Consider the following 27,727-nt stretch of genomic DNA (forward strand, 5'->3'; position numbering starts at 1 on the left):
TACCTGGGGCGCTGGCCTGGCTCAGGGGCATTTGCCCAGGATCAGGTGTTGGGTTCGGGCCGTTTTAGGGCAGGTCATTAATGATCATAAATCCCCCGCATGAACGAAACGTTTCGCGGTAATTCCACCTCTAAATGCTATTCAGCAAGAGCCATGGCGCTTCTGCCTGAAATGGCAAGGTGGAACTTGGGCCATAAACCAATAAACCCCAGAAAATAATGTATTTCAAACTCGTTATGTTTTGGTTTTAAAACATAGTTACTATGCAAGTTTTAATAGTATGTATGTATAGATTTAATTACGTATTAAGTTGAGTCAAATATCCAAGAGTTGTACATATGTCTGCGTGAAAAGTTCAGTGTGTCCTCACATTAAAGGATTCCGATTCTTCATTATCCATCTACAAGGATTTTCCACTTTCGGTGCATCCGAAGATATGTGTTTATCTCTGTGCTATCCTAAATTCCGTTCCGATTTTGATATGGGCCGACCATCGACTTATCCTAAGATGCTTAACGAAATGCGCTGCACCATTAAATATGGCACATTAAAATAGAAGTCCGAGAAGAAAATGCTTCAGAGTTAGATCAGTGAAATGCAAAAGGAGGGGAAATTGCACATTTAGCTAAAGAGTCTAGAGAAGTCTAATCAAAGTACATTACATGTATGTCATAGGTCTAAGTAATTGCCACCACAGATCTTAGCTGACTTGCTGCTGGAACCTAACGTTTTGTTTTCGAGTGCCTAAAACTAGTATTGGATCGCCTGGACCTAGACGAGATTCTTGATTATATCCTTCTAGGTCTTCCCAGAAGAGTGCGCGTGGAAGATCGAGAAACTTGTTTTTTATGTACGCCACGATATGCTTAAATCTGTTAAATAAATTCCGTTTTTAATATATTGTCATGAATTTTAGCGCCCGGTCAGTAATCCCGACGTTACTCTATGCCTTTCCGGAGTAGTATCGATTGGGCAAACTATAGCGACCCCGGTACTGTCCATTGAAAACGAGTTGATTCCCGCTGAAGTCACTGTACTCGTCGGTCTCCTCCTGCGTGTCCTCGATGTACATGCTCTTCAAGGAACCCGGAAACGGTGTGACCGCCTCGGAACTGTAAGAGTTCTCCACATCCTCGTCGGAGTGATCGTATTCCCCGGAATTGGGCACTGCCACGTAAGAGGCAGAGAATCCCTTCATTGGCACCGAGCCATCAGTTTTGAAGCGAACCAGTAAGGAGTGGGTCATCGAGTTGATGTCCTGCGGAAGCTGTAAGACATAGATGTGGCAGGGATTTAATTTCCATGACCATTTCTCAGGATGACCTAGCAAGTTTTACTTACCACATTGCCACAGTACTGTCCGTACATGGGTCCATACTGTCCGAACACGTCGTCTATGTCAGAGAACACCTGCACATAGTCGAAGGTGCAGTTTTCGCTGCTCTCGATGTCAAAGGTGAGGAATATGAGCTGGACATAGCTGTTATCCGGTGCCGCGATGGTCCACTCGCAGTCCATGCCATCGTCGTAGTCCTGGTTACCAAACCGGGCATGTGAGTAGAACTGCTGCACTTGGCTGGTGGCACGCAAATAACCTCCACAGGCTGCAAGTAAATTATCGTCATGATGGACCCAAGGTTTGGTTTACAATTGCAAAGTCATCCTACCCGTCGAATGAGATGCCGTGAATCCGTTCTTCTGCTTGTTCTTGTCCGTCTTGAGGACCATGTACATCTGATTGCTGGTGGAGGAGATGGGGAAGGGAATCTTATCTCCGCAAAAACGACCCAGAACTGAACTGGACTCAGATTCCCCATCGTAAACTGCCACGTTGTCATAGGTGCATTCCTTGAATAGGTAGAAAATAAAAGAAAGGGTTTAGAGGATGTCTGACATTAAAATCTTCTTAACGAATCTTCTAAATAGGAACATTTTTATCTTTATTTAGTTTAAATGTGAAATCCTTTTCATTAGAGATGCTCACCTGATGCGATTCCACGTCGAACTCGTTGAAAATCAGCTTAATACGATGACCAGGTGTAGTGATGAAGTGCCATACACAGTCCGCATTTGGCGGATAGGAATCCGGGTAATTTGGACTAAAGATTGTGCCGAAGGGTGCGGAAATCTCATACTTACACTCCCCCTCCTTGCAGTCGTGGCCATTTTCGTGCATGGAATACCCATTATGGCACATGCAGATGTACGATCCAATGGTGTTTCGGCACTCATGCTGGCAGCCTCCATTATTCACGGCACACTCGTCAATGTCAGTGAAGAATACAGCAGCAAATCCGGACCTCTGTATGGACTTGTCCGAGTGGAACTCCAACCTAAGGGCATTGCTTTCGGATGTTGCCGTGGGCGGAATGGTGGAGCCACAGAATGTTCCGATCCTCTTCAAGCGATTCTCACCCAGTTTGGAGTAGACAGTAACCGAATCGTAACCGCAGTCCGACTGCTGATGAGCAGTCCCCTCCAGATCAAAGTGGGTAAAATTCAGCGATATCCTGTGTTTGGGCGGGGCCACAATCTCCCAGATGCACTCCTTCAGCAGAGGATACATCTCGGGGAACGAGGGGGAGGTGATGGTGCCATTCGGATATTCGATAACGCCGCCACAGGCATCTAAATTAAAAGAGGAATGTAGATATGGCATTAGTAGTCATTCAGGTTACACCGGAAATAACTTCTTATTACTTAATTCCTAAATTCATGAAGTGATTCTTAAAGAACAACTAATTATTTATTCACTTTTTAATAGGGAAAGTTTTCTTATTCTTAAATATAAAGTTAAATAATTCGATTTTGCGGCACTTTTCCTCTGTTAACCCACCTTCGCAGTGCTTCTTGTCGCTGTGCAGTTCATATCCAATGCGGCAGCTGCACTCGTAGCCCCCCAAAGTGTTGATGCACTCGTGCTCGCAGCCGTGGTTCTGGGTCTCGCACTCGTCCACCTCCTTCATGAACACGGCCGAGAAGCCCGCCTTCTGCACCGATGTGTCCGACACAAATTTCACGTACATCGAATTGCCACTTGACCTGCAAAAGGGACGCCGAACAAAAGCAGAGTTCCGTTTTTATTTCTCTTTTTTTGGTTAAGGAGGAGGAACGGATGAGGCATCCTCTACAGTGGCACACACTTACTTCATGTTCGGCGGCGGCTTGTAGCCACAGAAAACGCCAATTAGCGGCGAATCCTGGGCAGGACCGTCTCGTACCTCGACGAAGTCATAGACACAGCTGTCGTGGTTCTCCACTTCGAAGGACTGGAATTTCAGCGCCACCTGGTAGCTATCGGGCACAGTTATTTTCCACACGCATTCCTTGTTGGGCAAATAGTCCAGTGGATAGTTGGGCGACTCCAAACGGCCCACGGCATCGTCCACGGACAGCTCGCCACCGCAAACAACTAGGGAAATGGAATGTCAGGAACTGGCAAGGACCACTTTCATTCCCCATTTCTTCGTATTCCCCCACTTACCGTCAAACTCCGCTTTAAAGCCCCTGAAGCCCTCGCTGCGGTGGGTGTTCAGATAGGTGAGCAGCATGCGACTGGACTCTGTCCGGATCACCATCTTTTCATCCACCTTTCCACAATAGCGCCCAATGAGCGGGGACTTCTCGAAATAGCCATCCCGAATCTCTAGGTAGTCCGTCTCGCAGTTGTTCGACTTGAAAATATTCTAGGGGAAATCAAGGAGTATATATAATATAGTAAGTTATTATATTAAGGATTATAACACAATCTTAGAATAGCTGAAAAGACTTACCATGTTCTCCAGTTTCAACTCCACTCTTTCTCCATAGGTGGCCGTTATCCGCCATTCGCAGTGTTCCGTTTCATTAGTCAAAGCTCCTGCCGTATAGTGCGAGGGTGATGCAAAAATCCCCGAACTTTCCTGGAAGGTGCGACCGCACTTGGGACACTTGTAAAGCAAATTGGCCTGGGCAATGTCACCCTGGCTCAGGCGCAATCGCTGGCCAATTTCCGGTCGTTTTCGTCCCTTCATCTCAATGGGTAGTATGGTGTCCAAGTAAGTGCCCTTCGAAAAGGTATTCCTTGCATAGTGCATGATGGAGTCGTAATCGTAGGCCATCCCTAAAGAGTCCACTTCATCCGGCGATAACATATTGAAATTGTAATCCTGACCCTTCATAATATTATTGTGCTCGATCACCACGTGTTTCTCCCGATCGGGACGCGTGTGCTCGTGCCAGAAGCCAACCACGTGACCCAGTTCATGGACCACAATGCCAAACTTGTCGCAGTTTCTTCCGATGGAAATGGCTTGGGGTCCATTGCCACGCTTGCCCACAAAGGAACAGCATCTGATAAAGAAAAGGGTTTTAAGAAAGGAAGGTATAAAATATATATTAAAAATAATTTATAAATTAAATTTATAACTATAAATTAAATATAAATAAAAGAATACAAACTTACCCGCAGCTGCGCACTGTAAACACTATGTAATTAGGATGAATCTCCGGATCTCGCTCCACGAACTTAATGCACGTGGAGTTCTCCCAGTGACGCATGGCCAACTTGAAGAGCGCCTTGTGTATGCCACTAAAGTTGCCGTCGATTTCGTAGGGAATTACTCCATAGTCCCAGATGCGTTCCTTTTTGGCGGTGACGGCACGGGCCACACGATGACGCAGTTGCTCTTCGTCCTTGGGCGTGCTGGTGAAGAAGGGATTTCTACTTGTTAGCTATGGATGATTTTTGAAAGCCGCGGGCAAAAAGTTTTACGTGGCGTATGCGTAATTTTAATTGCCAACAGTTTTCCATACATTTTTCACTGTTGTTGTATGGCACAACTTTTGGCACGCGAATTTCTATTAAAATTCATAACTTTTAACATGCACAAACACACACACACACACTCATACATAAAGAAACGCACACTCATACAACCGCACAATGAGCAATGAGCCTCTGTGTGTGTGTGAATGAGCCGGCCTTGTTTGTGTGTGTCTGTGTGAGTTGGCAAAATGGCTGCTGTTTGTTTAAAGTTTATGCCGAAAAACCTCTGAATGAAAATGGCCAGCAATTTACAGTGGGGCCTGGAAATGGCAACGGAAACGGATGTGGCGGCAGTGGTACACCAGGGGATGCGGGGGTGCCCAAAGTTGGTGGGGATTCCACGAACTTACTCTGCATTCAGCAAATCCATTTCGGACACAGATTGCTGGACCGATTGATTGAATCCTGGCGGGGAATGATTCACATATTGCGTGGTGCTTTGACCACGTCGTCGGTGCTGACGCCGGTGCTTCTTGCGATGGTGGCTCTGGTGGTGTTGGTGATGGTGGTTCTGCTGCTTTTGGTGATGCGTCTGGCGGTGGTTGTGACCCTCGACCACTGGCCGACTTAGCTCCTCTCGTAATCTTTGCAACTTGGCCTCGTGCTCCAAATGTTGGTTGCTGCGTCTGCGTTGGGTATTTCAAAAAATGTTAAATTTAAATGGGAGCAAAGCGTGCCTAGAGACCTCATATCGAATGAAAAACATAATTAAATTAAGTCATACTGAAACCATATGACCATTTTATTAAACTAATTGACAGCATTTGAAATTCCTTTAATTGGAAAACAATTTCCTATTTGTCATTCATAAATCAACTCATAAATTAATGTTTGAGTTCAGTAGCAGTAAAATGGAAAAGAAAACTTTTAATTAAACCATTTATGTTTACCTTTATTAAATTTGTTTTTAAATTATTTCATTTCCCTAATGAAAATTTATGTGTTTTATCTACAAATATGCTGATTTAAACCATGACTAACCATTACTTAATACTGAGTTTAACATATCAAAATAAATTGACATTAAAATGCAACAAATTCTGGTAAAATTTTAAACAAAAAATTCCCTGGAATTTCACTGAAATTCTATCTTTTTTGACTTACCGCTGCTTTGGTCCTCGTCTGTGCCGCCTCCTCACCACTCCACGGGAATGTAAGAAGTCCACCTCATCGTCCAACTGCATTCCATTGCCTCCGGCATTGCTATAGACATGAGCTGGAGTGGATCGCTGCTCTGGCAGGGAAGTGGGCACAATATGTGATGGCCTTCTTTCCGCTACAAAGTTATTACCCGAATCGTCCTCGATGTCCTTGTTGTCCGACTGAATCTTTCGTGTATCTACATTGCGATGCAGTGACTGCGTCTTGTTGCCCGACTTGGAGCCAATCTCGACCAGCGTTAGCCTGGCAGGCTTGTCTGCATGGACTCGTTGCTCAGATGGAGGCAGCACCTCGTTCTTGTAGCTGGAGGCCTGGGCATAATCGGATGGTGATTCTGAACCGGGCTTCACGGGTTCATTGGCACTCTAGGGGTATAAAATAACAAATTTAATTAATTTTTTAATCGAAAAGGTTTTAGTATTAATATTAAACTTTAATTAATAGGTCAGGCAATGCTAACGACTGATTTAATGCCACTGATATTATCTCTAATAGTCCTTTCATTTTTTCTTTTATAACATACCTGACTCTGCTGCAATGGGGACTGTCCAGCTTTTAGGTTGACCGGACCCGAACTGGGCAGCTTGGTCTTCTTGCGGATGATGTCGGTTAGGCCCTCCTCCTCCACCTGCAGACCTTCGTGGTAGACCTCCTGCTTGAGCTTCTCCAGATCCAGCTGAAAAGTGGCATTGAACTTGGTCGGCCCAGAAGCCGGACCGGAAACGGAAGCGGGGTCGTGGACCGTACCCGGGGCGTCTGCCATCAGCTGCTCCACCTCCTGTCGCTCCAGGTCCTCGTCGTCGATGGGCGTGTGGGCCACCACAGGGCCGGAATCGCCCTCCGGCAAGGCAATGTCGCCCATGAAACCGCCTGCAAGGCCAGAGATAAAGCGATTTAAATTAGGGGCATTATAGCACTGCTCCCCATAACTTACAAATTGTTTTTAATTATAAGCGACATGGCGAAAAGCGTATAAATTTTTATTTTAATTGAAATTTCATGTGGCTCCCCAGCCCGCTCATCCGTACTCATTCGGCGGTTGGTTAGCTGGCGGTCCGTTGCTCCCAGCTGGTAATTTATAATTCGCACTGACAACAATCTACTGGCCATGGCCATATCGTGCGAATATAAAGCCGTGGAGCACTGACAGTTATTTCGCCAGGCGGTTGGATAGACACACTCTGCATATCCATTTAATCAGTGCATCAGCGGGACAGCTGGGACAGCAGACAGCAGGACAGCTGGACTGCAGGACAACGGGACAACGGGACTAAGGGATTCCTGGCCAGCTGATGCTTTTGTTTACCCACGCAGCGTATACGTAATATGCATATGAGAGTGTGTGAGAGTGTGGTGGCCCGTGGCCATTGGCCAGTAAAAATGGCAGCAACAACGATAACAGTTAACAAGCAAAATATGAAATTGTTGCCCTGTCTGCCTCAGACATGTTAAACAAAATTAATTAAGTGCGTTTGCACATTGCAACAAAAAAAGGGAGAAAGAAACATAAACTAGACACCAAGAACGAACTGCAGAGACTCTGCCACATTCAAATTCCCCATAAATTCGTCTTAATTTTCATACATATCATTTAAAACTATCTCTTAGCTTTCTGTCAACATGAATCCTTATTTTTCATGTCGAAACTAGAGAAACTCCCAGCATTTGGGCAAATAAGCTCACGGATAGAGCAATTCATTTGCCTATAAAGACTGTCTGAGTGCTCCCGGTGAAATGCTGCTGGTTGGCTGCTCGGAGCTCAGCTTAATTCAAACATAAATAAAATAAAATTGCATTCATGCTATTTACACGGCTGGCACAGTGGAGCCTTCTCGAGTGGATGTGGATATTCCAGTCAGCTCGTGATAGGGCGGCATTAACGTTAACGCCTTTTGACTTCTGAAGGCCGCTCAACGTGGCCCACATTCCACCTCTGGATCTCTGTTCGCTTCCCCTTCCGACTTTTCCTTCGCTTCCGCCTCCCGACACCCATCTACACCCATCTCTCCCTATTCACCTGCTCCGCCTGTCCATCTCCGATTTCCGAGTTCTCAGCTCGGAATCTAAAGGGGAAACTGTGAAACTCCGATGTACCGATGCAGATACGGGTGCTGGCAATTTGATTATTACAACTGGAGCGGCAAAACCAATCATCTTTGAGTCTCAACTGTGAGTCTAACTTGTTGGGAAGTGGGTCAGAGTGCAGTGTGGCAGCGTGGCCAGGCTGGGCAGGCAGTCTGGGCAGGCAGGCCGTAAAATCCATCTCTACTTGATACGCAATTGGCTGTACACGTATCCTTTGGGTAATAATCATGGATTTGTTGCCTTTCAAAGAGCAAGTTCGTAATAACATAGAAAGTAATTAAATGGGATATAGAGACTACTAAATTGCAACTTTAGGTCTTATATTCTGCAGTCCCATGTTTGTTTTTCATTTTAGTAAACACTTCTCCTTTGAGTTCCATTCAGAAAGCGTTTAGTATGGTTTTTCGAGTGGAAAACATTCAATATACCCACTTTAATCCTAATAAAGTTTACTATATCTTAAAATATTTAAGTTAAATAATTGCTCATTTAGTGATAAACTCTAAACTCTTGAAATTCCCTTAGTTACAAATACTTTTGTCTATAAAGTACTCACTGTACTTGGAGAAACCCCTTGCAGAAGCATGTGCATATTGTTTGGTTTTGTAACTCCTGATTTTGGTTTTGCTTTACGGCTGCGTGTTGTTTTGGCCAAAATTGCAAATTACATATTTATCAAGCTGCAAACGTTTTTTGATTTAGTTCCCGAAAGTGCAGCAGAGTATGGCAATCATGGCACACATACTTACAGGCAGCAGAAGACCGAAAGAGAAAACAGGAACACAGACCGCACAGTTTGTGTTTGGCAGTGCTCCAATCAATGTCAATCATACGCACCGTAACCGAACTGTGGTCGCCTTGTTGCAGTTCGAGCAAAAGGAGAATAAACAGGAAATGGCGTTGGCCACCCAAAAAAAAAAAGAAACACCCACAAAATACCAAACTTCAGAGCACTGAGACGATTCTGGTTATGGTTCTGTCAAAGATCGGAATTTGCTCTTTGGATAAAAATCCTAAATTCTATGAGAATCTTTTTATGAAATATAAATCCAGGCAATTCAAAAGATAAGCCATGGCTCGACATGCTGTAAAATCTGAATTAAATTACACATCATCAAGATTTCTGTATTCAGTCTGCTCACGTTTTCCTCCCCTTTTTCCTAGTTGCCTTTTTTCGCCATTGTTTTTGCTGCAATTGCAGCATGTTGACTTTGAAAACATATCGTATTTACATTTGATTTAACAGTCAAACAAATTTCTAGAATTGCGCAAATATTTACATACACAATCGGGAAAATCTGTACAGTGCTGCGAACACGTGTGCCCTGTTGTGAATTAAATATCTATATATATATATATATATATATATGTTTCGCCTGCGTGGCTGTGCATACATGAAATTTAAATTTAAAACACAGCACATCCCACATGGCGGATGATTGATTTGGATGTTGGCTAAAGCAAAAGGGAGAGAACAAAGCTGAAATGGCAGGCAAAAGGGAAACTAAAACCGAGGCGAAAGTAACTCAAGCTAAACACGTTTCCCAGTTGGCATTTAATCCCGTTAACATTCGCCGTCCTCCAAACGGAGCAGCAGAAATACGGAAGTGGACATTGGACGTGGCAATAAAAAGACGTTGCACTCTGAGGAGCAGCAGCTCACCAGGCGAGAAAACTTGCCGCATAATGCATTGCAGACAGAGCCAGGCAGACTTGCCACCCACAAACACAAGGAGTGCTAACGGCCTAGGTTAACGGTGACGGCTGATCCTTCACTGTGCAGAATGGAAACGGAAAGCATCCAATGTGCGTGGCACAAACCGTCCAAGTCTGCAATTTCATTACATTTACGTTAAATGCCTTTGGCCGTCTCGTCCACTCTGACTGGGAGACAAACAGTTCGCACAAGTGAAAGTAATTAAATTTTTGAGCGTTTCCCTCTACCCACATAGTCTTCTATCCTTGGTCCTTAGCCCTTGTTCCCTAGTCCCTAGTCCACCCACATCATTCACACTAACGAACTGACGCACAAAACGTGCCATTTTAGAGGGAATCCGCATCCAAGTCCAGTTTGCGCACCCTTTTAACGGCGGCCACAAAAATGTTTAACACATTCTGGCTGCCGACTGCACTTTCCCTTTTCCCCTATCCCCTAAATCGTTTACCATGCGGCGTATGCGTAATGTTCCAACAAGGGCAACTCTACCCTGTTCTGCCCACTTTATGAGTTCTCCGTACGGATCTCGCGACTGCCAACTGCCAGTTTAATTAAAAATAAAACCCACCCAACTGATTCCAACTGATTATTCGCTCCGGGCCATGGTTTATACGTGCGAAAAGCAGAAGCAGAAGCAGCATGCCCCGGCACTTGACGCATCGCATCAGTTGCGGTGGTAACATCCAGAGTTGGTCGTCCATTTTGTGGGTCAAAAGCAAATAATTGAAGAGAGCACGTCGACTGATTGCCATTGTTGAGGTCAGTTGGGTACGCTTTCATTTCACCTTTTTGCTTTTTTTTGCTTCTCCCCTGGTTATTTTGGGGCTCATTTTCCTTTCCTTTTTTTCTGTTGTTGTTATTTATGGCTTTTGTGCTCTTTGGCTGATGTCAATGCTCGGCCGGTTGTGTCATAAAATAAAATACGAGTGAGTATGTGAGCAAATGAAAACACAAGCAATTAAACAGCAAAAATGCTTGGGGGCTCAAAAAGGATTTGGTACGAGGAAAAAATGCTAATTGATCTGCACTTTGCGTCTGGCATTGAATGGGAATTTGCTTTGATGTGAAATCGCTGTTGGCTTTATCCTAAAAGTCCTATATGATATATATAGGTTTTCACAGAAAACACAGATTAAGTGATAAAAGGTTAAAAAATGCTAAAGTTAACTTTGTACACCCTTGAAAGGATATTCGAGTTCGATTTTAATTAATCTTGGCAATCACAATAAGCTTCTTTTAAGTCTATAATCCTTTCTACATATTTCCTTTATCAAAACATTGAAGTTCTTAAGAGAAACTTTCGATAACCATCATTTAACCGCACAGCAGCTTAATTAGTGATTTCTTTGAGTAATCCTTCTGACTTTCAGTCTTAATCCCAGGGGCCCATGGCCTCATTCAAGTAGAATTAGCCTTGACTGGTCAACTGACTGGCTAACCCCGTTGGCTTTCAAACCGCCGGCGGCATTGTAAATATGGCTGTAATTATGCATAATCTGCCATGGAGCGTATAGCGACCGGAAGTGCATACATACAAATATATGCATATCAGAGTGACCCCCTTTATGTGTGTGTGTGTATCTGTGCAGGGGACTCCATTCCCTCGGTAAATTCAGATGTATGTGTGCGTATTAATTACCGTAGCCATAACAATGAAATTCAATTTGCTGGCTACGCCCCGCGGACATGTTAAATGGGCGGACGGAGGATTCATCATGGCCGGAATTATGTTTTGATAAGCGGGCAAACAGCTCCGAGCAAAGAGGCCATAAACCGGCAAACGGATGGACATCCAGGCGTTGCCTAAATTAAAGATGAAATCAAGGCAAATAGAGGCGGACAAATAAACCACTCGAACACAAAATGGACAGAATCGCATACGGATGCAGACGAAATGGTAGGGAAGGAAGGAAGGCGGTGGATGGAGGCGGATGCTGATGCGGATACGGATGGAGGAATATATGGTTGGACAAACTAATCCGGCGGCAGCAGAGATTGCATGAAGACCTCAGCCATTAGCCAAAAGCAGCAGCACTACGAATCCGAATCCAAATGTTCGTATAGTTCCGGCTCTGTCTCTCTCTCTGCTCTACCCTGCCCTGTTCTACTCTACTCTGCTCTGCTCTGTCCCCCAAAATAATGGAGTAAGAGATGGCCACTGTGGTGATGGTGACGAGTGACCCGGCAGGAGATTTTGGATTTGTGCACGATTTAGGCTCCGGCTTTTGTTTGCTTTTTATGAGTGTGTCCGTCGGTGTGTGTGTGTGTGTGGGGATTTTCGCTTGTTTATTTATTCGAAAAAACATTAGTACGGTGGGAAAACACTTTTCGCCTGCCCAAAAGTATATAAATCGATATGAATGATGATGTGCTTCTATGATTTTAAGAATCACTTCGGTTTCTATTCGTTCGTAAATGTATTTTAAGCTGAAACATTGGAGAGCAATTTTATAATTTGTTTTTATCAATTTGCTTTTCAAAAATGAGAGGAGTCTTTCATAGAAATACTTTGCATTATCATTTGATAGCAACATTTTAAATACCAAATTTATATTTACATTTTCAATACCTACTTCCTTACTTCAATTTCCCTCTGTGCATCGATAAGTTTGAGAAAATGTGGCACGCTTCAGTGGAGTGTCAAATGATTGAATAAACGAATCTAATCATGTGTGGCAAATTTATCTGAGTGTTTCCCATGGTTATCTCTGGTAGGCGAATACCAAAATGAATCCTAATGAAATGGAAGAGTTTCCCCAGTTTGAAAATCCCAAATGACACACCTCGATATCAGTTTGGAGTGGCTGGCATTCATGACCACTGTAGCCAAACGGTCAAAGGCCCAGGACTGGGCTTATAAAACCACTGACGGTCGAAATTCATGTGTTTCTATTGCTGGCCAACTCGCCAACTGGCCAACTGGACAGTCCCCTGGCCAAACATCCCCAGATCCTCTTTGCGGACCAAATCGCAGATAGAGCTTGAGGGCAAACAATAGCGGGCCAATGTTTGAGTTCCCGCACCAGATTTATGATGGACAACTGCGTCGAAATATTTATGCAGCTGTACGTACGAGTGTTCGTGGTGGCCCAACTCTGCGCATCTATGGCCACTTTGCACCTACGGCAGACACAAAAACTATTTTCCATTGCCGCTAAACAAAAAGAACAGCTCCCGTTCGCACAAAGCATTTTTAGAAAAAGTTTTTTCTCGCTTGGAGCACGAGAATAGGAGATAGTATATATACAAATATATATATCTAGTTATTTTCTATCTTTTTTTCGCATGTTTTTTCAATTTGAAATGGGGCTGAAAAGCGCAGTCATATTCGCCATGATGTGTGAATATGGCAGTCCATTCGAGTGTGTTTAGAGTGCAGTTCGTTCAGTTCACCTACTCAACTTTTGGTGGCACTTTATTACGCCGTCGTCTCTTCAGGCGAGTTCAATAAACTCTCTGTGAATCTCTGCACCCACCCACAAAACACCCACCACTTCACACCGCCACCCACACTACCCTCCACTCCACTGCTAGCAGGGAAACCAAAGCAAACGACACTCGCAGTTGCATCTGATAATTGTGCCATCAACTGTGTAGTTGCCTCAAAAGTGTCGCTGCCGCATTTATTTTCGTACACTTTTCGCACATTCACAACAAATGATGCCAAATTAAATGCAGGCATTTTGTGGCAGCAACCAGAATTTCATTCCAGATATCAGCAGAGTGTTTATATATTGCTTATCGGGGACAGCTCTCTCGTCTGTCTTATTAGAGAATATTTTATGAATGTCATTAGTTTGTGGAATTTTTTAATATTTAAAATATTTAATATTCCCATTGAGGGAAAAATGTAATAAAAAAGGAATAGCTTTGTGTTACACAATATGCCTACATATAGGGAAACTTAATATCTAACTCTGCCTGAAATCATTTCATAAGCTTGAACGACTCAACAATTTTACAATTTCAATTAATGGCATACTTTTCATAATTTACGAACTTTCTTTTTTTGTTTTATTTAAATAGATTTTTGTTAATAGTAGCCTGCAGATACATCAGAAAGCTATCACAAATCCAGTTAACAGCTCTTGTCAATTTAGATTTGTGTTCGTTAGCGGATTATTTGATTCGCAGAAAAACCAAATGAAAATCATGTACCATTTGATGGAATTGTTATGTTAATGCGGTTTGGGCTGTAGGGCTACTATGATTGTGCGATTTTAGCAAATATTTAATACTTTAAAATAATATTTATTTAAGTAAGAAAGCATAGCTAGTCATAACTCCAATAAAGAGAAACAGAGTGTAATGCCAGCAAAAGGGTTCAACTGCTGCAAATGAAGCTCAGTGTTCGCTTGACTGGATTTGGTTCAATTTTATTTCCCTAGCATATGAATTCCATATTGGATTCTTGGCATTTGCTTTGGCCAGAAAATAAACAAGCAAAAAAATAGGGGAAATAACGCATTCAATTTGTCTTTGGTCTGTCGCTTTCACTCCATTTTCATGCTGGGAAGTTGGGCAAAAAAACAGCGGGCGAATCCAAGGATATGGCAAGTCGAAATGGAAATCATAAATTGTAGTTCAGATCTGGTTTGGTCATCGGTTGCCAAGAGGATTAATTCGATTTGTATCGCCCTGTTTCGTTGCTATCTAGGGCAGCAGTGCGTTGGCCGAACAATTAAAAGAACATTTACAAATTTAAAATGCGATTTGCATAAATTACGGCTTGCCCACAGCTGCAGGCGCTCACACGGATAAGGATTTATATATAAGTATGTATTATATATAAATATATAGTACATATGTGTGTGTGCCGGAACATAAGCTCCATTTTGTGGCATTATCTGAGCAGCTTTTGAGCTTGTTTGCCTTGCCTGCTTATTTATGCCAATTTGCATAAACAATGATTGCAGCATACAGGCGGCGAGGATAACAAATTCTGGCAAACAGGTTGCTCAGACACATGGCAATTGCTTGTTTTATGTATGCATGTTTTGTTTGAGCATGTGTGGGTTTGTTTACTCCTGTACAAATACATACGTACATACACACATATGCACTTGAACGACGAGAAGTATGCAGCAAAAAGTTTGGGAATGCATCCTGCTGTCAGCTGATGACTGAAATTCCACAACAGTTGTACTAAGCCACCCACTTCTCTGCCCACACCCGGTGACATGCCATTCTTGTTGGCATTAATTAATTATGTAAACAGCTTAAATGCAAGTTTATTTTATTTACACATGTTTCTGCTTGTTTGGTTTTAAGTGCGCAGGGATGAATGAGAATGGGAATGCCATTTCAATAAATGCACCTGGAAATCCAGGCGATAAATTCCTGTTTAAATTTGTAAACATTTGCCACTGTTGCAAGTCAGGTGCGCGGTGGGGGAGGGTGCATAAATGTTGTCAAAGCTGCTGCAAATGTAGTCAAAGTCCTCTCTCAGCTGAGTTCATCCTTTTCAAGAGACTCAGAATCAGCTGCCTCACTTCCGATTTTCTAACATTTCCGCAGCTGCACTTCCTTTTTTTTCCTTGCTTTTTGTTCGTCTCGCTTTGGCACCGAAGCACAAGATTCGCTTTTGAATTTGTCCGATAGCTTTGGTCCAAAAGCATGCTGATTCTGTCATCTGGCTTAAAGAGCAACGAGTTTCACGAGAGGACTGTAAATCTAATGTCATCCTGTTGTGAAACTTGGAAGCCGGTGAAAACTGACAGCTGAATTGGGGTCAACGACTGCGGCCAATGTTGTTTGGCAAACACATTAATTTGCATAAACGAAAGCAATTTATTTGGCATGACATGGCCACGAAATGAAATTAATTTATGCGTTTATTTATGTAGATGAAACGAAGTTAAGCATTAAATAGATGTGGTTTTTAATTAAGGGCATACAAAGTTCCCTTTTCCCTGTTAAAGTTTCCCAGCCCATTGCCACGTTCTGTGGCTTTGTAAGCTGATCCTGCTGGCTGTTTTGCGGTGAGAATCCCAACAATCTGCGCCTGCAGCCCCTACATCCATCCCAGCCTCATCCGAGCCCCTCGAAAATGCTACAAACTAACTCAATCCGTCTGCACACAATGCTAAAAGTGCGAATTGTAAATAGTTTCTGGCATCAGGCTCTGGCTTAGCTTAGCGATGGACTTTTTAACAGCCCTGCAGGGCACTAAGCAGGTACGGAGGAATCAACTCGCTGGATTACGAAAGGGATATATAGCCTACACTGCGGGAAAAGGAGGCTACAAAACGATGGTAAAAATATTGCAAAAAATTTAGAAGCTCAGACTAACAATAAAGCAGACTTCTAATTAATAATTAATACAAATAATTGAAGTTACAAAAATCCTTAAACAAAATTCCGTATTCTACACATCAAAAGCGATCCAATATTTTTCCTCCCTGCACTTTGCATGTTCATATTCAATATTACCCAGCTGAACTGCAGTTTCGTTCCCCCAAAGATTTATTCCTCCGTTTCGGGAGAAACTTTCCTCTGGAAACACTACCCGTTTCCATCTCTATACCGCCGTGACCCCCGCATCCTGCTGTTCCATCCAACACCATCCCGTAGCTATGCATGCAATGCCTTCCAAGTGCCTTTTTATTTGGAGCGCGAGCGGCGTTAGTTTGTTGCCTTTCAGCCGAGCCATTCTGACATTCTGCCATTTTGCAAGAGCTCTATCAATGTGAGTGTGAATCTTGAAAGGGGCGCGCCGGGAGGGGGTATCCCCACACTAAAAAGTGTGTGTGTGTGTGTATGGTGTGGTGGGGAAATTATTTGCAGTCACTTGGGCAGGTTGTTTGAGCTTTGTATATGTTTGTGTGTGTGAATGTGCCCCCCGCCATCCTTCCAGGCCACTTGAAGCCATCGCGCCTCCTTTTCCGCCTTCCGACTTCGCCTCCGCCGACGACTGACATTTTGGTCGTCCTGGCTTTGCGGTTGTTATTGTGATGCTGTTGTCATCATTACTGTCGTCAACTTGGCTCTGGTAGTTGGAATGGTTTTGGGTTTTGCCAGCTGCATTCCCCCGACCATTTACATTTGCCATTTGCGGTTTGATTTCTGGGTCTTCACCCAGAGTCACGCCTCGTTGGGCCACCATTGTTGTTGCCTTTGTTCGTATTGCTCGCTTTGATGGAACTTTTGTGCACTCCGGTTTAAGCAAATTAATTAGCGAATCTGCACAAAGCACAAAGCATCAGCCCAAGCCGGCAAGCCAGAGCAGTGAAATTCCTTAAAGTGTTTCAGCCAACACGAACGCATTATGACACGAGCCTTGCATTTCCGATGCTAAACTGTTGCCTACTTATGGGTGCTCCTACTTCAAAGGCCTTAATTAACTTTCGAGCATTTGCTGGGAAAATTGTTTGAGTAATGTGAGTGTGTGTGTGAGCGAGAGAGAGATAGTATGTGGTTCTGAACACTCTGGGGGATTTTCGTGTCTGCAACGCAGTGCACATTTTTGGTAAATTAAATTTTCGAGTTTCAAATTGCTGCAACTTCAATTGAAAGTTGATTAGCAGGAACGAGAAGCCGAAAGAGCCCCCTTCGGATGCCGTAGATTTGATCCCATTCCGAAATTCAATTAGGTTTCTTTGTGCGTGCAGTTGGCGAAGTAAAAATGTTGTTTATTTTCCCCTCCCATCCATTTCAATCGGAAACCATGGATAGCTGCGTGCATTTGCATATATTAGGAAGCCATTCATTGGTCTCTCCAGTACAATGCAAATCGACTTTGACCCAATTTTTTTGGTTCTCGCTACCGGCAATGCAAACAATTCATTAATTGTAGAGTGCGAATGAGAGTGAAAAAACGGCGCCCTAGCGGACATGATTGATTGTGAAATTATAATCCGGAGTTGCACAGCCTCTCGGGCACGAATTCGGATGGGTGATATATGTGGCGGTGTGACTTATCTGCAGATCGAAGCGCCAGACATCGGCTTTTAAGGGCTCACCATTCGAGCAGAGTACCTATTGGAGTAATTTCCCGGAGTTGGGTTGCCACAATGCTCATAAATGGGAGATGATTTACAGAAGTTGCTGTTTACAAAAACCAGTCTTGTATTTTTTTTAAACAATTTACATTACATTTAAAGCTGATAAAATAATACTAATTTACAGAAAGCAAACCAGCAAACAGCTATCATCCATTAAATTCAATCATTTTTCAGCTACTGAATGATATAAAAAATGAATTACATTAAACTATTAACATCAGAGAAGCTTATTTGCCTAATCCCCAAATAGCCATAAAACCTTTTTCGGCATAATTTAATGCATTAAATAAATAAATTATTTAAAGAGTACCTGATAAATATACAGCTAATAATGTAACATATTTGAATTAATGAGGGTTTTAATAGCATGCTTTTGGTTATTAAAATAATCTGATAAAAAAACAACAAAATAAAAATTGTTTGCTATTTATGTTGCAAATTCACAAAAGATTTGCCATTGTCAATTGCCATTGACGACACATTGCCAACGATGATAGTTAGGGCGGAAGTCATTTCCCCTTCAATATACGCATTCTTCGGCAAGGACTTCGCCTGAGGAATGCCTGTCCTTGAGTAGGTTACTGCGGAGGAGGGTGCAACTTTTTGACAATTGATGTGAGCAAATACTTATAGATAGACCCGCAGATAAACTTGCCTTCTACCACTTCGAGGCAGACAAATTGCAATCGAAGTCGCTGCTTCTGCCCGTGGCAGACACAAACCCAGACTCGAAGCTGGAGATGTGGATACGGATACGGGGATCCGGACAAGCCGAGAAGACAGCCATTGATACGTCCCCGACGCATTCGCATTCGCATTGCTCTCGCAGTCAATTTCCTTACATTTTCCCCTTGGCTTTTTTTTTATTATTTTCCTCTCGTACATTTTTTTTTTGCAAACTAAGGTAAATTCAATTGAATCGAACCGGGAAGAGTGGGTCTGATCGAAGGAGGTTGAAGGAGTGGCAGGAGGATGGGGACTGAGCATGCCACAATAGCGCTTAATTTTCAGCGCTGCAACAAGCGGCTGACAGGGGTTTTTGCTGGAGCTAGGGTTGATACCTGTGCTGGTGGTAGCTGGTGGGTGGTGGCCATAAATAATGTCGAGTGGGTGGAGACTGAGACACTTCCACGTGTGTGTTTGGCTGTCTACGTCTCGAGTTAACAAGACTTTTCGCTTTTACTCAAACTCGCAGGCTAACACAATTTTCAAAGCTTTTGTCTTGCCACGACTTGACTCGGCGTATCGGAACAATCTCATATAGATTTGCACTGAGAAAAATATCTGAGTTCTTTATACTGAAATTTCCAAAACTGAGAAAATTGCTAGAGGAGAAACTATTCATCATTGCTTAAGCTTATAGATAGGTTTATTTTTCTCAGTGTTAATATATAGATTCGGGGTTTAGAGATTGGCTTACGGCGGAGTTGAATCAACGCCGAGGCAAGGCAAATGTGAAGCCATTTCCGTGACCCGTGGGGAAGTTGGATCTGGGATATGGGATCCTGGATATGCGCACCCCGTATATTCGTAATCGTACTCACCGGCCTTGCAGGGATCCATGTCAATGTCTCCGGATACCTTTGGTGTCACATGCAGGCGCATCAGCTGCTCGATGGTGTATTTGCTGCGGTAGGGTCGACGCAGTCGCCGGATTGTGCCCAGATACGCATCGAATTGTTGCCGATGGTGGAGGTGATGGTGCTTCAGGCCCTCTTCCTCGCTGTCGATGTCCTTCTCTGGATCGGATAGTCGTTGTAGGACACTGCCATCCACGGAATGTTCCCGCCTGTGGGCATTTTCAGTCGCCACCTGATCCCTGGTTGCAGGTAGTCCTCGATGGGGCCTGGGGTTCTTGGCATGAACCGAAATGAGCACCACCAGCAGACCGGTGGACAATATAAGGACGCAGTTCGTCCAGCTGACGCCCAGGGGCGTTCCCCGCCTCCTACGCATCGCACCGGGCTTCAAATTCTCTGTTGCTTTTTGTTCTCTTTAACGTTGTGTTTTCCGGTTGTGCTTCTGTTGCACTTGCCACGTTCCGTGACCACTGGCCCGTTCGGATTCGGTTGTAACTATCAGTCTGCACTTGGTATTATTTCTGCATTTTCAATTAGCACGTGCCGGGCCTGCAATTGAAATAGTTAAACAGAAACGCAAAAACATTGATTAGATTGTGGACCGTGTTGGAAGCGGATTCATTCAGGTTTGCACTAGACTAAATGGAATTATTTATGTACCCTGACTCAATGTTTTTCTTCTCTCTATAAGCTCTCTAAAACACTGATAACCCTTTGTTCAGTGCAATGGCACTGTGTTTTGCACTTAATTTTTTAGATTTTAGTTAGAAAGGTTAGAGATTTCTATTTTTTATACCTGACTCATTCATTCTCTGATTATGTGATTCGAATTAATTAAAATGTCAAATAAATGATTTAAATTATATTATTTAACCGCATTTTAACCTTTTTTGTTAACGTTATTTGTAAAAACATTCCTATGAGCTGTCATCTGTTTTTGTGTTTATTCTATTCTGTTGTTTTTTTTAGTTGCTAGACTGTAGCTCCGATGTTCCCAAGCCCCCTGAACCTGTGATAACCCCTTCGAAATGACCCACAATTTCAGGCGATAAAGCTCGCCTGTTTTTGTTTTTTCATGGCCCTGAAATATTTGTTTTATTTTCGATTTTTTTTTTGCGGAAATAAACGTCGCACTTTCACACACATTGATGGGTAAATACAAAGCTGAAATTTTCCGGGGATTAAATTGCGAAAATGCAGATCAAATGCGGCAGTAACATTAACATTTTGTGGGGGGAAAAGCAATTTACTTATGCATTCCCCATTTCGAATCGGGCTGAGTCTCGTGAAGCCGACTTTCATTTGCAATTTGAATGCGTATTCTGGCTGGGAAATGTCAACCGAACGGATACATTTGCTAATTCCGAGATAAGGCTTCCAATGCAATCGATGCAAGACGATGGGCAAACACAGATTGCTATCCCATACAGAGTATGTATCTCTCTTTTGGCATCAGGCAGATAATCTCAATCTGTGCACACCCGGCGTCTTATTTACATATGTACCATACTGGTACATATACATATATACTATATATATGAGGAGCACCCAACATCTGCGCCCTGGGCGATCATAAAAACTCGAGAACTTTAGACAAAGGAGGTGTAAAATATAACAGATGGGCGGGATGGTGGTAAAGGAGAGGCTGTGAAAGGAAGTCGATTTAGGGGGAAACGGTCAGGCAGTAAATCCGTGAGACGAGGACAGGTAAGTGCCTCTGCCTTCAACTTAGCACTCAATTAATTTCGAAGCGAAAACCCTGAAGGGCAGGCACCTCCAGTGCGATGCACAATAACAGGTAATTAAAAATCGCTTAGCCTCCTCGAAACGGGGAACCCAAGAACAATTCACAAAACCTTTTCAATTAACTTGAATGTTTGGCCAAAACCATTGTCATCAGACCGTGTTCCTGCTGCTGATGCTGCTGCTGCTGCTACTGATTTTCCCCAGCAATTGTGGCAATTTCATTAAATCATTTCATTTCCGGCCCCCGCTTATACACAAACACATACAAACACACAAAACAAATCAAGGACTCGCCTGGCTTTTTATGGCAAATTAAGTTGCCTTTTGTGTGGTGGTGGTGGTGGTTACGATGGTGGTGGTGGTGGTGTGGCAACTAGCAAATAAAGCCAAACACCACACAGACAATTCCACGGGCAAACCTTGGACAGAAAGTTTTCGCAGCCAAGCAAAACAGTTGCGAGCCGTGGCAAAAGGAGTGCAACATATTTTCTTAATTTCATTTCGTTTAATTTCACTCGGCAAAGGAGCAGCAGCAGGAGCTGTTTCAGATGGAGGAGGAGGAGGAGGAGCAGTAGGAGCAGGAGCAGCAGAAGAAGCCGCCATTTCCATAATCCACGTTCGCATAATTACGTATACGCCGCATGGGACCAACGGCAAGGACGAGAATGATGATGACGACGGGCACTGTTGCTGCTGCCTTCTCATTTAAGCGAAATTAAAAATTCAATTGATAAATTCCAAACTAAATAAGCACGGGATGGGTGAGTTGAGAGGAGAAAAGTTACTGGAAATGTACTTCTACCTCACCCTCCTCCCCCTACTTTGCTGATGAATTTTTCTCTTTTGTTGCCACGTCTCTGGCAGCAAATTGAAAATCGTTGAAAAGTATGTTAATTGGCTGAAGTGAAAGCAGCCTGCCCACTGCCACCACCATCAGCAGTGCCTTATACTTTGCCATTTTCCAGCCACTTTGCTCATTATGGAATTTGTGCGAACCTCATCCTACTTCCTCCTCCTCCGCTCTTATCGCACCCACATGGATTTTTGGGAGGTGCATTCTTATCAATGTTCCAGGTCAATTGACTATCGGCCAGCGTAAACAAATGCTTTACTACGTAATAGCTGACAAAACAAACAAGACCATCAAGTGGGATCCATCTATTTGTTGGAAGTGCCCTTTGGATCCCACGAAGAGAAGGCCCTTGATTCGCATTTCGATTCGCATTTAAAAAGCTTTAAGATGTCATTTTCAAATGGCACGCGCCATTTACTTTTAGTTTAATTAGATGAGATAAGAGTACACCGAGAGCAAGCAGATATCCTCCTGGTATCCATCCTCGCACCAAACTCGCTCCATTCGAGGCCATCAATCAGGCTTGTCAAGTGCTAGCAACTTTCCAACTACAAGAGCTGACAATGACAAGCGTCAAGTGGCTGGGGAATCCTTGTTTTCCAGCCGGGGCGGTTCCGTTGCCTCTGACTCTGATTTGGAGTAGTAGGACTAGACGACTCACAATCACAATCACCATCCTGCCATCCCATCTCTTACCATCCCATCCGCCTACGAAGTCTCTGGCGTTTTTAGTGTTTTACAAGAGCAAATCCTGACAGGACTCGCAGCGGAAGCTCTTTGTTTGCCTAATTTTGATTTTCTCCGTTTGACATTTGACATTTGCAGTTGCAAACTACCCAAGTCAAAGATATGAATTGAAATGGCACTCAAATGTATTTCGATGGAGGAGGGATTGAAATTTAGCTGGCAAGAAAACGACGACGGGCCAAACGAGTTGTTTAGTGCATTTCGAAGCACTTTGCGACTTTTCGCATTTCTGGACAATTTTCGCCGCACTCAAGGACATCGAAATGCAGGGCATGCAGACCGAAAATAAGGCCATGACTTGGCTAACAAGTGGATGGCCCGAAACGATGGTGGGTGAATAAGGAGCCTCAATTTGGAAACAACTTAATTTCAATTACTGACGCAAAGGCCGGGACAGCCGAAATGGTATAATGAATCGGGGTCTGTAGACTGGTGGTGGAGTCTGAGTTTTCCTACTGCCACTGCTGATGCTGTTGCTGCTGCTGCTGCTGCGGCCGACTTTTATGCGATTTAAAATGCTTCACAAGCGCAAAATGCAGCCAGGCGGCTGAACTAACAACAAACAGGCAAACAAACAGACAAGCAGATGGAATGAGAGGAGGAGGCCAGAGGCCAGGACACGGACACCGAAAGGAAGAGAACCCGAGGCAGAAGCACAGAACCCCAGAACCAAAACGAATCCAAAGCCAACGGCAAATAATTAAACTTGGCTGCCTGGCACCTGTGGCCCTTGTACGTCGGGTCAGGCCATGGCCAAAAACCCCCCACCTACTCATCCTCCAGGCGGCATATCCGTGTATATCCTGAATCCTGGATCCCGGCTCCTGGCTCCTGAATCCTGCAACTGTATGGCAAAGCACAGCAGAGCAGAGCACGGCATACAAACAAAATGAGGGGGTGGACCGAGTCCTGATTATTTAGCAGCTCGGCATGTGAATGTAAATAAAGTTCAGCCATAAAATACCCCGCAGACAGATAGACATCCCAACCAACCAACCGACGAAGCGACCCCCCACTTTTGGGGTCATAATCTGCAACAGAAACAGGACGATGCAAATGGCCAGTGGAGCAAAAATAGAGGGAGCGGACAGCTGGACATAGGATCTCTCGTAAAGAATCTGCGATTTATTTATAAACTTGGCTGGCAGGTCCGGCACTAAAGTTAAGAAATAATTAATACTAACAACGACGAATGACGAGCGTCCTGTGGCCAAGGGATTTTCGAACCGACACAGCCCATTGGAGCCCTGGCTGGCACTGGGATGCCTTTGCACCTTTGCATCTCATCTCATCTCGGCCCCGTTGTTTCGGGTCATGAATAACAATTGCCGGGGTCCAGCAACGGTAGGGAGTCAGCAGAAATATGGCGGCAAAGATTTCTTTTTATGGTGATTGCGTGGGAAAATTGTCGGCAGTCGGCAGTCAGCGGGGGACTCAACGCCTGCCAGGCCGGCGATAAAAATATCAAAAGAATAAAAAACGACGTGAAACAGCCCCAGTGCAAATATGAAAAGCGAGTGAAATCCTTTTAATTTGGCAAATAAAAAAAACGGGAGGCCAGAGCAACAAATTTCCGTGGAATCACTGCCGCCCGTGGAGAAAAACTGGCGACTTAACTTCTGGCATGTAAATGCGTGCAAGTGAAAACGATCCCAAAGAAAAGTCTGATGGTAAAAGGGAAAAGTTTGTGGGCCAACTTGAGTTTTGGCCAACTACAAAGTGCCGGATCCAGCCACGGCCAAGGCAATCGAAGCCATTGAAAGCTCAATAAAGACTCTCTAGATTGAGGGCAATCTATAAGCTATCCTTAACTTAAGATTGCTTTTACCACTACACACACACCAATTAAGTTATCTTGCAGACGAAGCAGTGTTGGGGTAATAATTACTAGGAGAAAATATTATAACAAAGTACAAAAATACACATAAATTAGTCTGCAACCGGGGCAAGTAAGTGAAATATAAAATCTGCTTAGACTTTAATTAATTACACATGGAATGGGAGGAGCGGCAATGGGGCCGCAGGAATGACAGGATTCAGCCAAGTGGAAGTGGAGGCACTCACCAACACACACACACACACACAGAGAGAGAGAGACACCCAGACAAACAAGCACTTGCGACATATCATTAACTTTGCTTTATAGCAACCAAAATTGGTAAGGAACCAAGTGGTTGGGGCGGAAAAAAGCGGCGTGGCAAAAGATGAAGTAAAAATACAGAAGAAATAACTCGTGGAGTTTGCGAAGCTGCTGGGGTGACACTTTCTATTAGGGGGTGCTGCTTTCAAGGACCTGGAGGATGTGAATGCGACGGCTGCTTGTTAGCAGGATGGTGTCAGCTGTTGGGCCTACATAGGAAGAAATATTTGTTTTTTCGGAGGATAAACACTGCTGGAAAATGTTGGGTATAATATGTTGAGAAAGTCCTAACATAAAGATTCTTTAAAGACTTGTGTCAAGGCAATAGCAATAAATTCCATATTTTAGTTATGAAACATAAACAAATTTATTTCAGTGGAAATTCGACCCTTGCCGGAAAGTCCCCAATGCATGGCTGGCAAAGCAGATACAACACACTTTCTAATATCCATAAAATAACTCAAATCTTTTCTACAGATTTGCCATCCTTGCCTTGGTCGCCAGGTAAATTTGGGGCTTAATAATGCCTGTGGTCTGTCCGACGTCAAGTGCAGTTATCTTCGGCTGTCCACCTTCGTTGCCACCCACTCCTTGAACTTAATTCGCTTTTAATTTTTACCCTGCTGCGACAGCAAAAAATGCGAAAAAATTCCCCATTGCCATGACAAAAAAGTGTATAAAAAAAGTAAAGAAAAGAATCGAAAAATACAGCAGAAATTTGTTAAGCACGCGCTATCAGTCTGAAGTGCGTAGCCTAGGGTTCGAGGAAAATAAGGGGCTGACAAAGGGAAATGGACGAGGAAAAGGAGTCCTGGGAGTGGGAATCCAAATGAATTCTATTCAAAGCGTTGCTGCCACAAAATATGAAATGAAATGTTGTCGCTGGGGAGCGGGGCGAGTGTCCAGGACGAGAAATGTTGTTAAGAAATGCATACGCGGGCAATTTTTATTCCTTGCTGTCCTGTCCCAGTCGTACCCTGTTGTAGTCCTCCAGCGTCCTCCTGTGTCCTCTAGTAGCCAGGCAAACTGGCAGGGCTGCTTAAACACGAAATGCTTAATGGCCAAGTTGCCACAAAACGTTTGCCAGACAAGGGCCAACTCAGTGGAGCAAAAATGAAATGCGTTTTCTGGCTCCCAAGGACGAAAGACCTGTCCTTCTGTCTGTGTGTGTCTATATGTGTGGGTGTGCTTACTGGAGCATAAGCAACCTGGGCAACAATATCAATATGCGTCTTTTGTACCAAAGCTTTCCCCAGCTGACAATTGTCCGCCACCGGAAGTTGATATTCTGGCAAGCGGAAGTGCTACGGGTAAATATCCAAACCCCATTTACCCCCCTCCCACCAAAAAATTCCATATTTTCCATTTCATTTTGCCGCCTTACGCTACGCATAAATTTCCATCACCATCCATCTAGAGCAAGCAGACAAACGAAATGCGCAGCATATGAAAAAGTTCTGTAGACAAGAAGCCAGGGCCAAAACGAGAGCCAATTAGGGCTAATGCCTGCCTTTTCTGGACCCTTTTGGGCTTACCTTAAATTGCTGTCGAAGAACGAGGATCGTTGGTCACAACAACAACAACAAAAGCAGAAATAAAGGGAAAGAATGCTGCAGAAGGCAGCCGGAGAAACAATAAATATAAAATTAAAAGCCCAGACAAGATGAGTTGGGTCTGAGAGATCGAGTTCGTTGCCACCGGTTGAGGAATTCCCTTCTATTTCGCGGTTTTTCGTGGGCACCTTGACTTGCGATTGTTCCGTATTGCAAGCAACAAACAAAAAGCACACACATACGTACACATACGTATCAGTAAAGATTCTATTTTAATTATGCCGGCGGCCTTTAGATTGCCAATTGACGAGATCTGCGCTGTGATTTAACGGGATGAAAAGCGGAAAAGTGGAAACCGCACGGCGGAGATAATAGCGTGAGCGTAAGACGCAGAACACCCACAAATCGAGCGATGCTGGTGGTGCTGAATATCCGGAGGAGTCCGGGGGGAGACTGTCACTGGTGCACACACCGCGTGCCGTTTTTTATTTATAGCCATTGAATGCTGCGCTTCGCTTCTATCAGCAACAGCAGCAACATCCACACCGGCAGCAACATGTACGGTAGCAACATCAACGATGACAGCAGCATCCTCAACAAAAACAGCGTGTTTACTTATTGTCGTCGGCCGAGGGAAACCAGAGAAATGAATAATAATAATAACGCTAAACCAAAGATCAGGGCAGACACTGATAACGCTTCAGACGCACACATCAACGATCTTAATCGAAATTTAATCGAGTGCGAAGATCACGAGCACAAAATTAGTGATTAGAATAGCAGAAACCCTTGATTCACTTGTTGAATAGGTGAAAAATATATATATATATATGTATTTGTATTTAACTCCGCTTGGAAGCAATGCGAATCCCTTGCAGGTAGAAATCTTGGTTTTACCAATCAACACTCACTCACTTCACTGTCCGTTAAAGATTTATCCTTTTGCCCTTTACCGATTTTTGCGTTTGGCCATTTGATTCAAACAAGTTTGTTGCCAATATTCTTTTGTTTCGCGATACCGATTCCGTTTTAACAGCGAAAGCACGTCCGTTCACGACCGAAGTTGCTCGCGATTTGAGAACATAAACAGAGCAGCCAGATAGAGGGCCCCGAACTGTTCCCACCGAGAGCATGCGCCGAGAACAACTGAGGAAAAGTGCCCAACAGGCGGCTGCGTTTGAACTGCCGACGAGCGTCAACAAAGGAAAAGACATCGCGGGGGCCAGTGTCCTTAGCGAGATCAAAGATCTTTGTGTTAGCCCTAAAATTGTTTAAAGAAAACTTGTTTATTTTGAATATTATTTTTGGAAATAAATTATATTCTTATTACCCAAC

At 43.7% G+C, this 27,727-nt stretch overlaps 1 protein-coding gene across 3 annotated transcripts; it reads right to left on the minus strand.

Annotated features, from left to right (window-relative positions):
• Positions 1–239: 239 nt before the first annotated feature.
• On the minus strand, positions 240–27,454 carry LOC108117506 (dorsal-ventral patterning protein tolloid). Of its 3 annotated transcripts, none has more exons than XM_017229991.2 (14): positions 27,308–27,454; positions 19,318–19,902; positions 6,492–6,838; positions 5,912–6,333; positions 5,158–5,433; positions 4,445–4,684; positions 3,774–4,332; positions 3,485–3,686; positions 3,148–3,412; positions 2,837–3,042; positions 1,985–2,628; positions 1,668–1,848; positions 1,342–1,604; positions 240–1,267 (listed from the first exon to the last, which is right to left on the minus strand). In XM_017229991.2, the coding sequence occupies exons 2-14, from the start codon at positions 19,727–19,729 to the stop codon at positions 944–946; spliced, it is 4,341 nt and encodes a 1,446-aa protein (XP_017085480.2). In that variant the 5' UTR covers positions 19,730–19,902; positions 27,308–27,454; the 3' UTR covers positions 240–943. The 3 variants fall into 3 exon arrangements, with proteins under 3 accessions (XP_017085480.2, XP_017085482.2, XP_017085483.2); XM_017229993.2 differs by having other exon boundaries at positions 27,304–27,454; XM_017229994.2 differs by lacking the exon at positions 27,308–27,454 and adding an exon at positions 26,375–26,390.
• Between the last annotated feature and the right edge of the window lie 273 nt (positions 27,455–27,727).

This window comes from Drosophila eugracilis, unplaced genomic scaffold (assembly GCF_018153835.1).
Source record: "Drosophila eugracilis isolate 14026-0451.02 unplaced genomic scaffold, ASM1815383v1 contig_75, whole genome shotgun sequence".
NCBI lineage: Eukaryota > Metazoa > Arthropoda > Insecta > Diptera > Drosophilidae > Drosophila > Drosophila eugracilis.

Excerpts from the sequence above, each read along its gene's own strand:
- LOC108117506 (XM_017229991.2), bottom strand. The coding sequence starts at position 19,729 with ATGCGTAGGAGGCGGGGAACGCCCCTGGGCGTCAGCTGGACGAACTGC. Across the intron at positions 3,687-3,773 it reads AGTTGAAACTGGAGAACATG|AATATTTTCAAGTCGAACAA; the intron begins GTAAGTCTTTTC and ends GATTTCCCCTAG. Across the intron at positions 1,268-1,341 it reads GACAGTACTGTGGCAATGTG|CTTCCGCAGGACATCAACTC; the intron begins GTAAGTAAAACT and ends TATGTCTTACAG.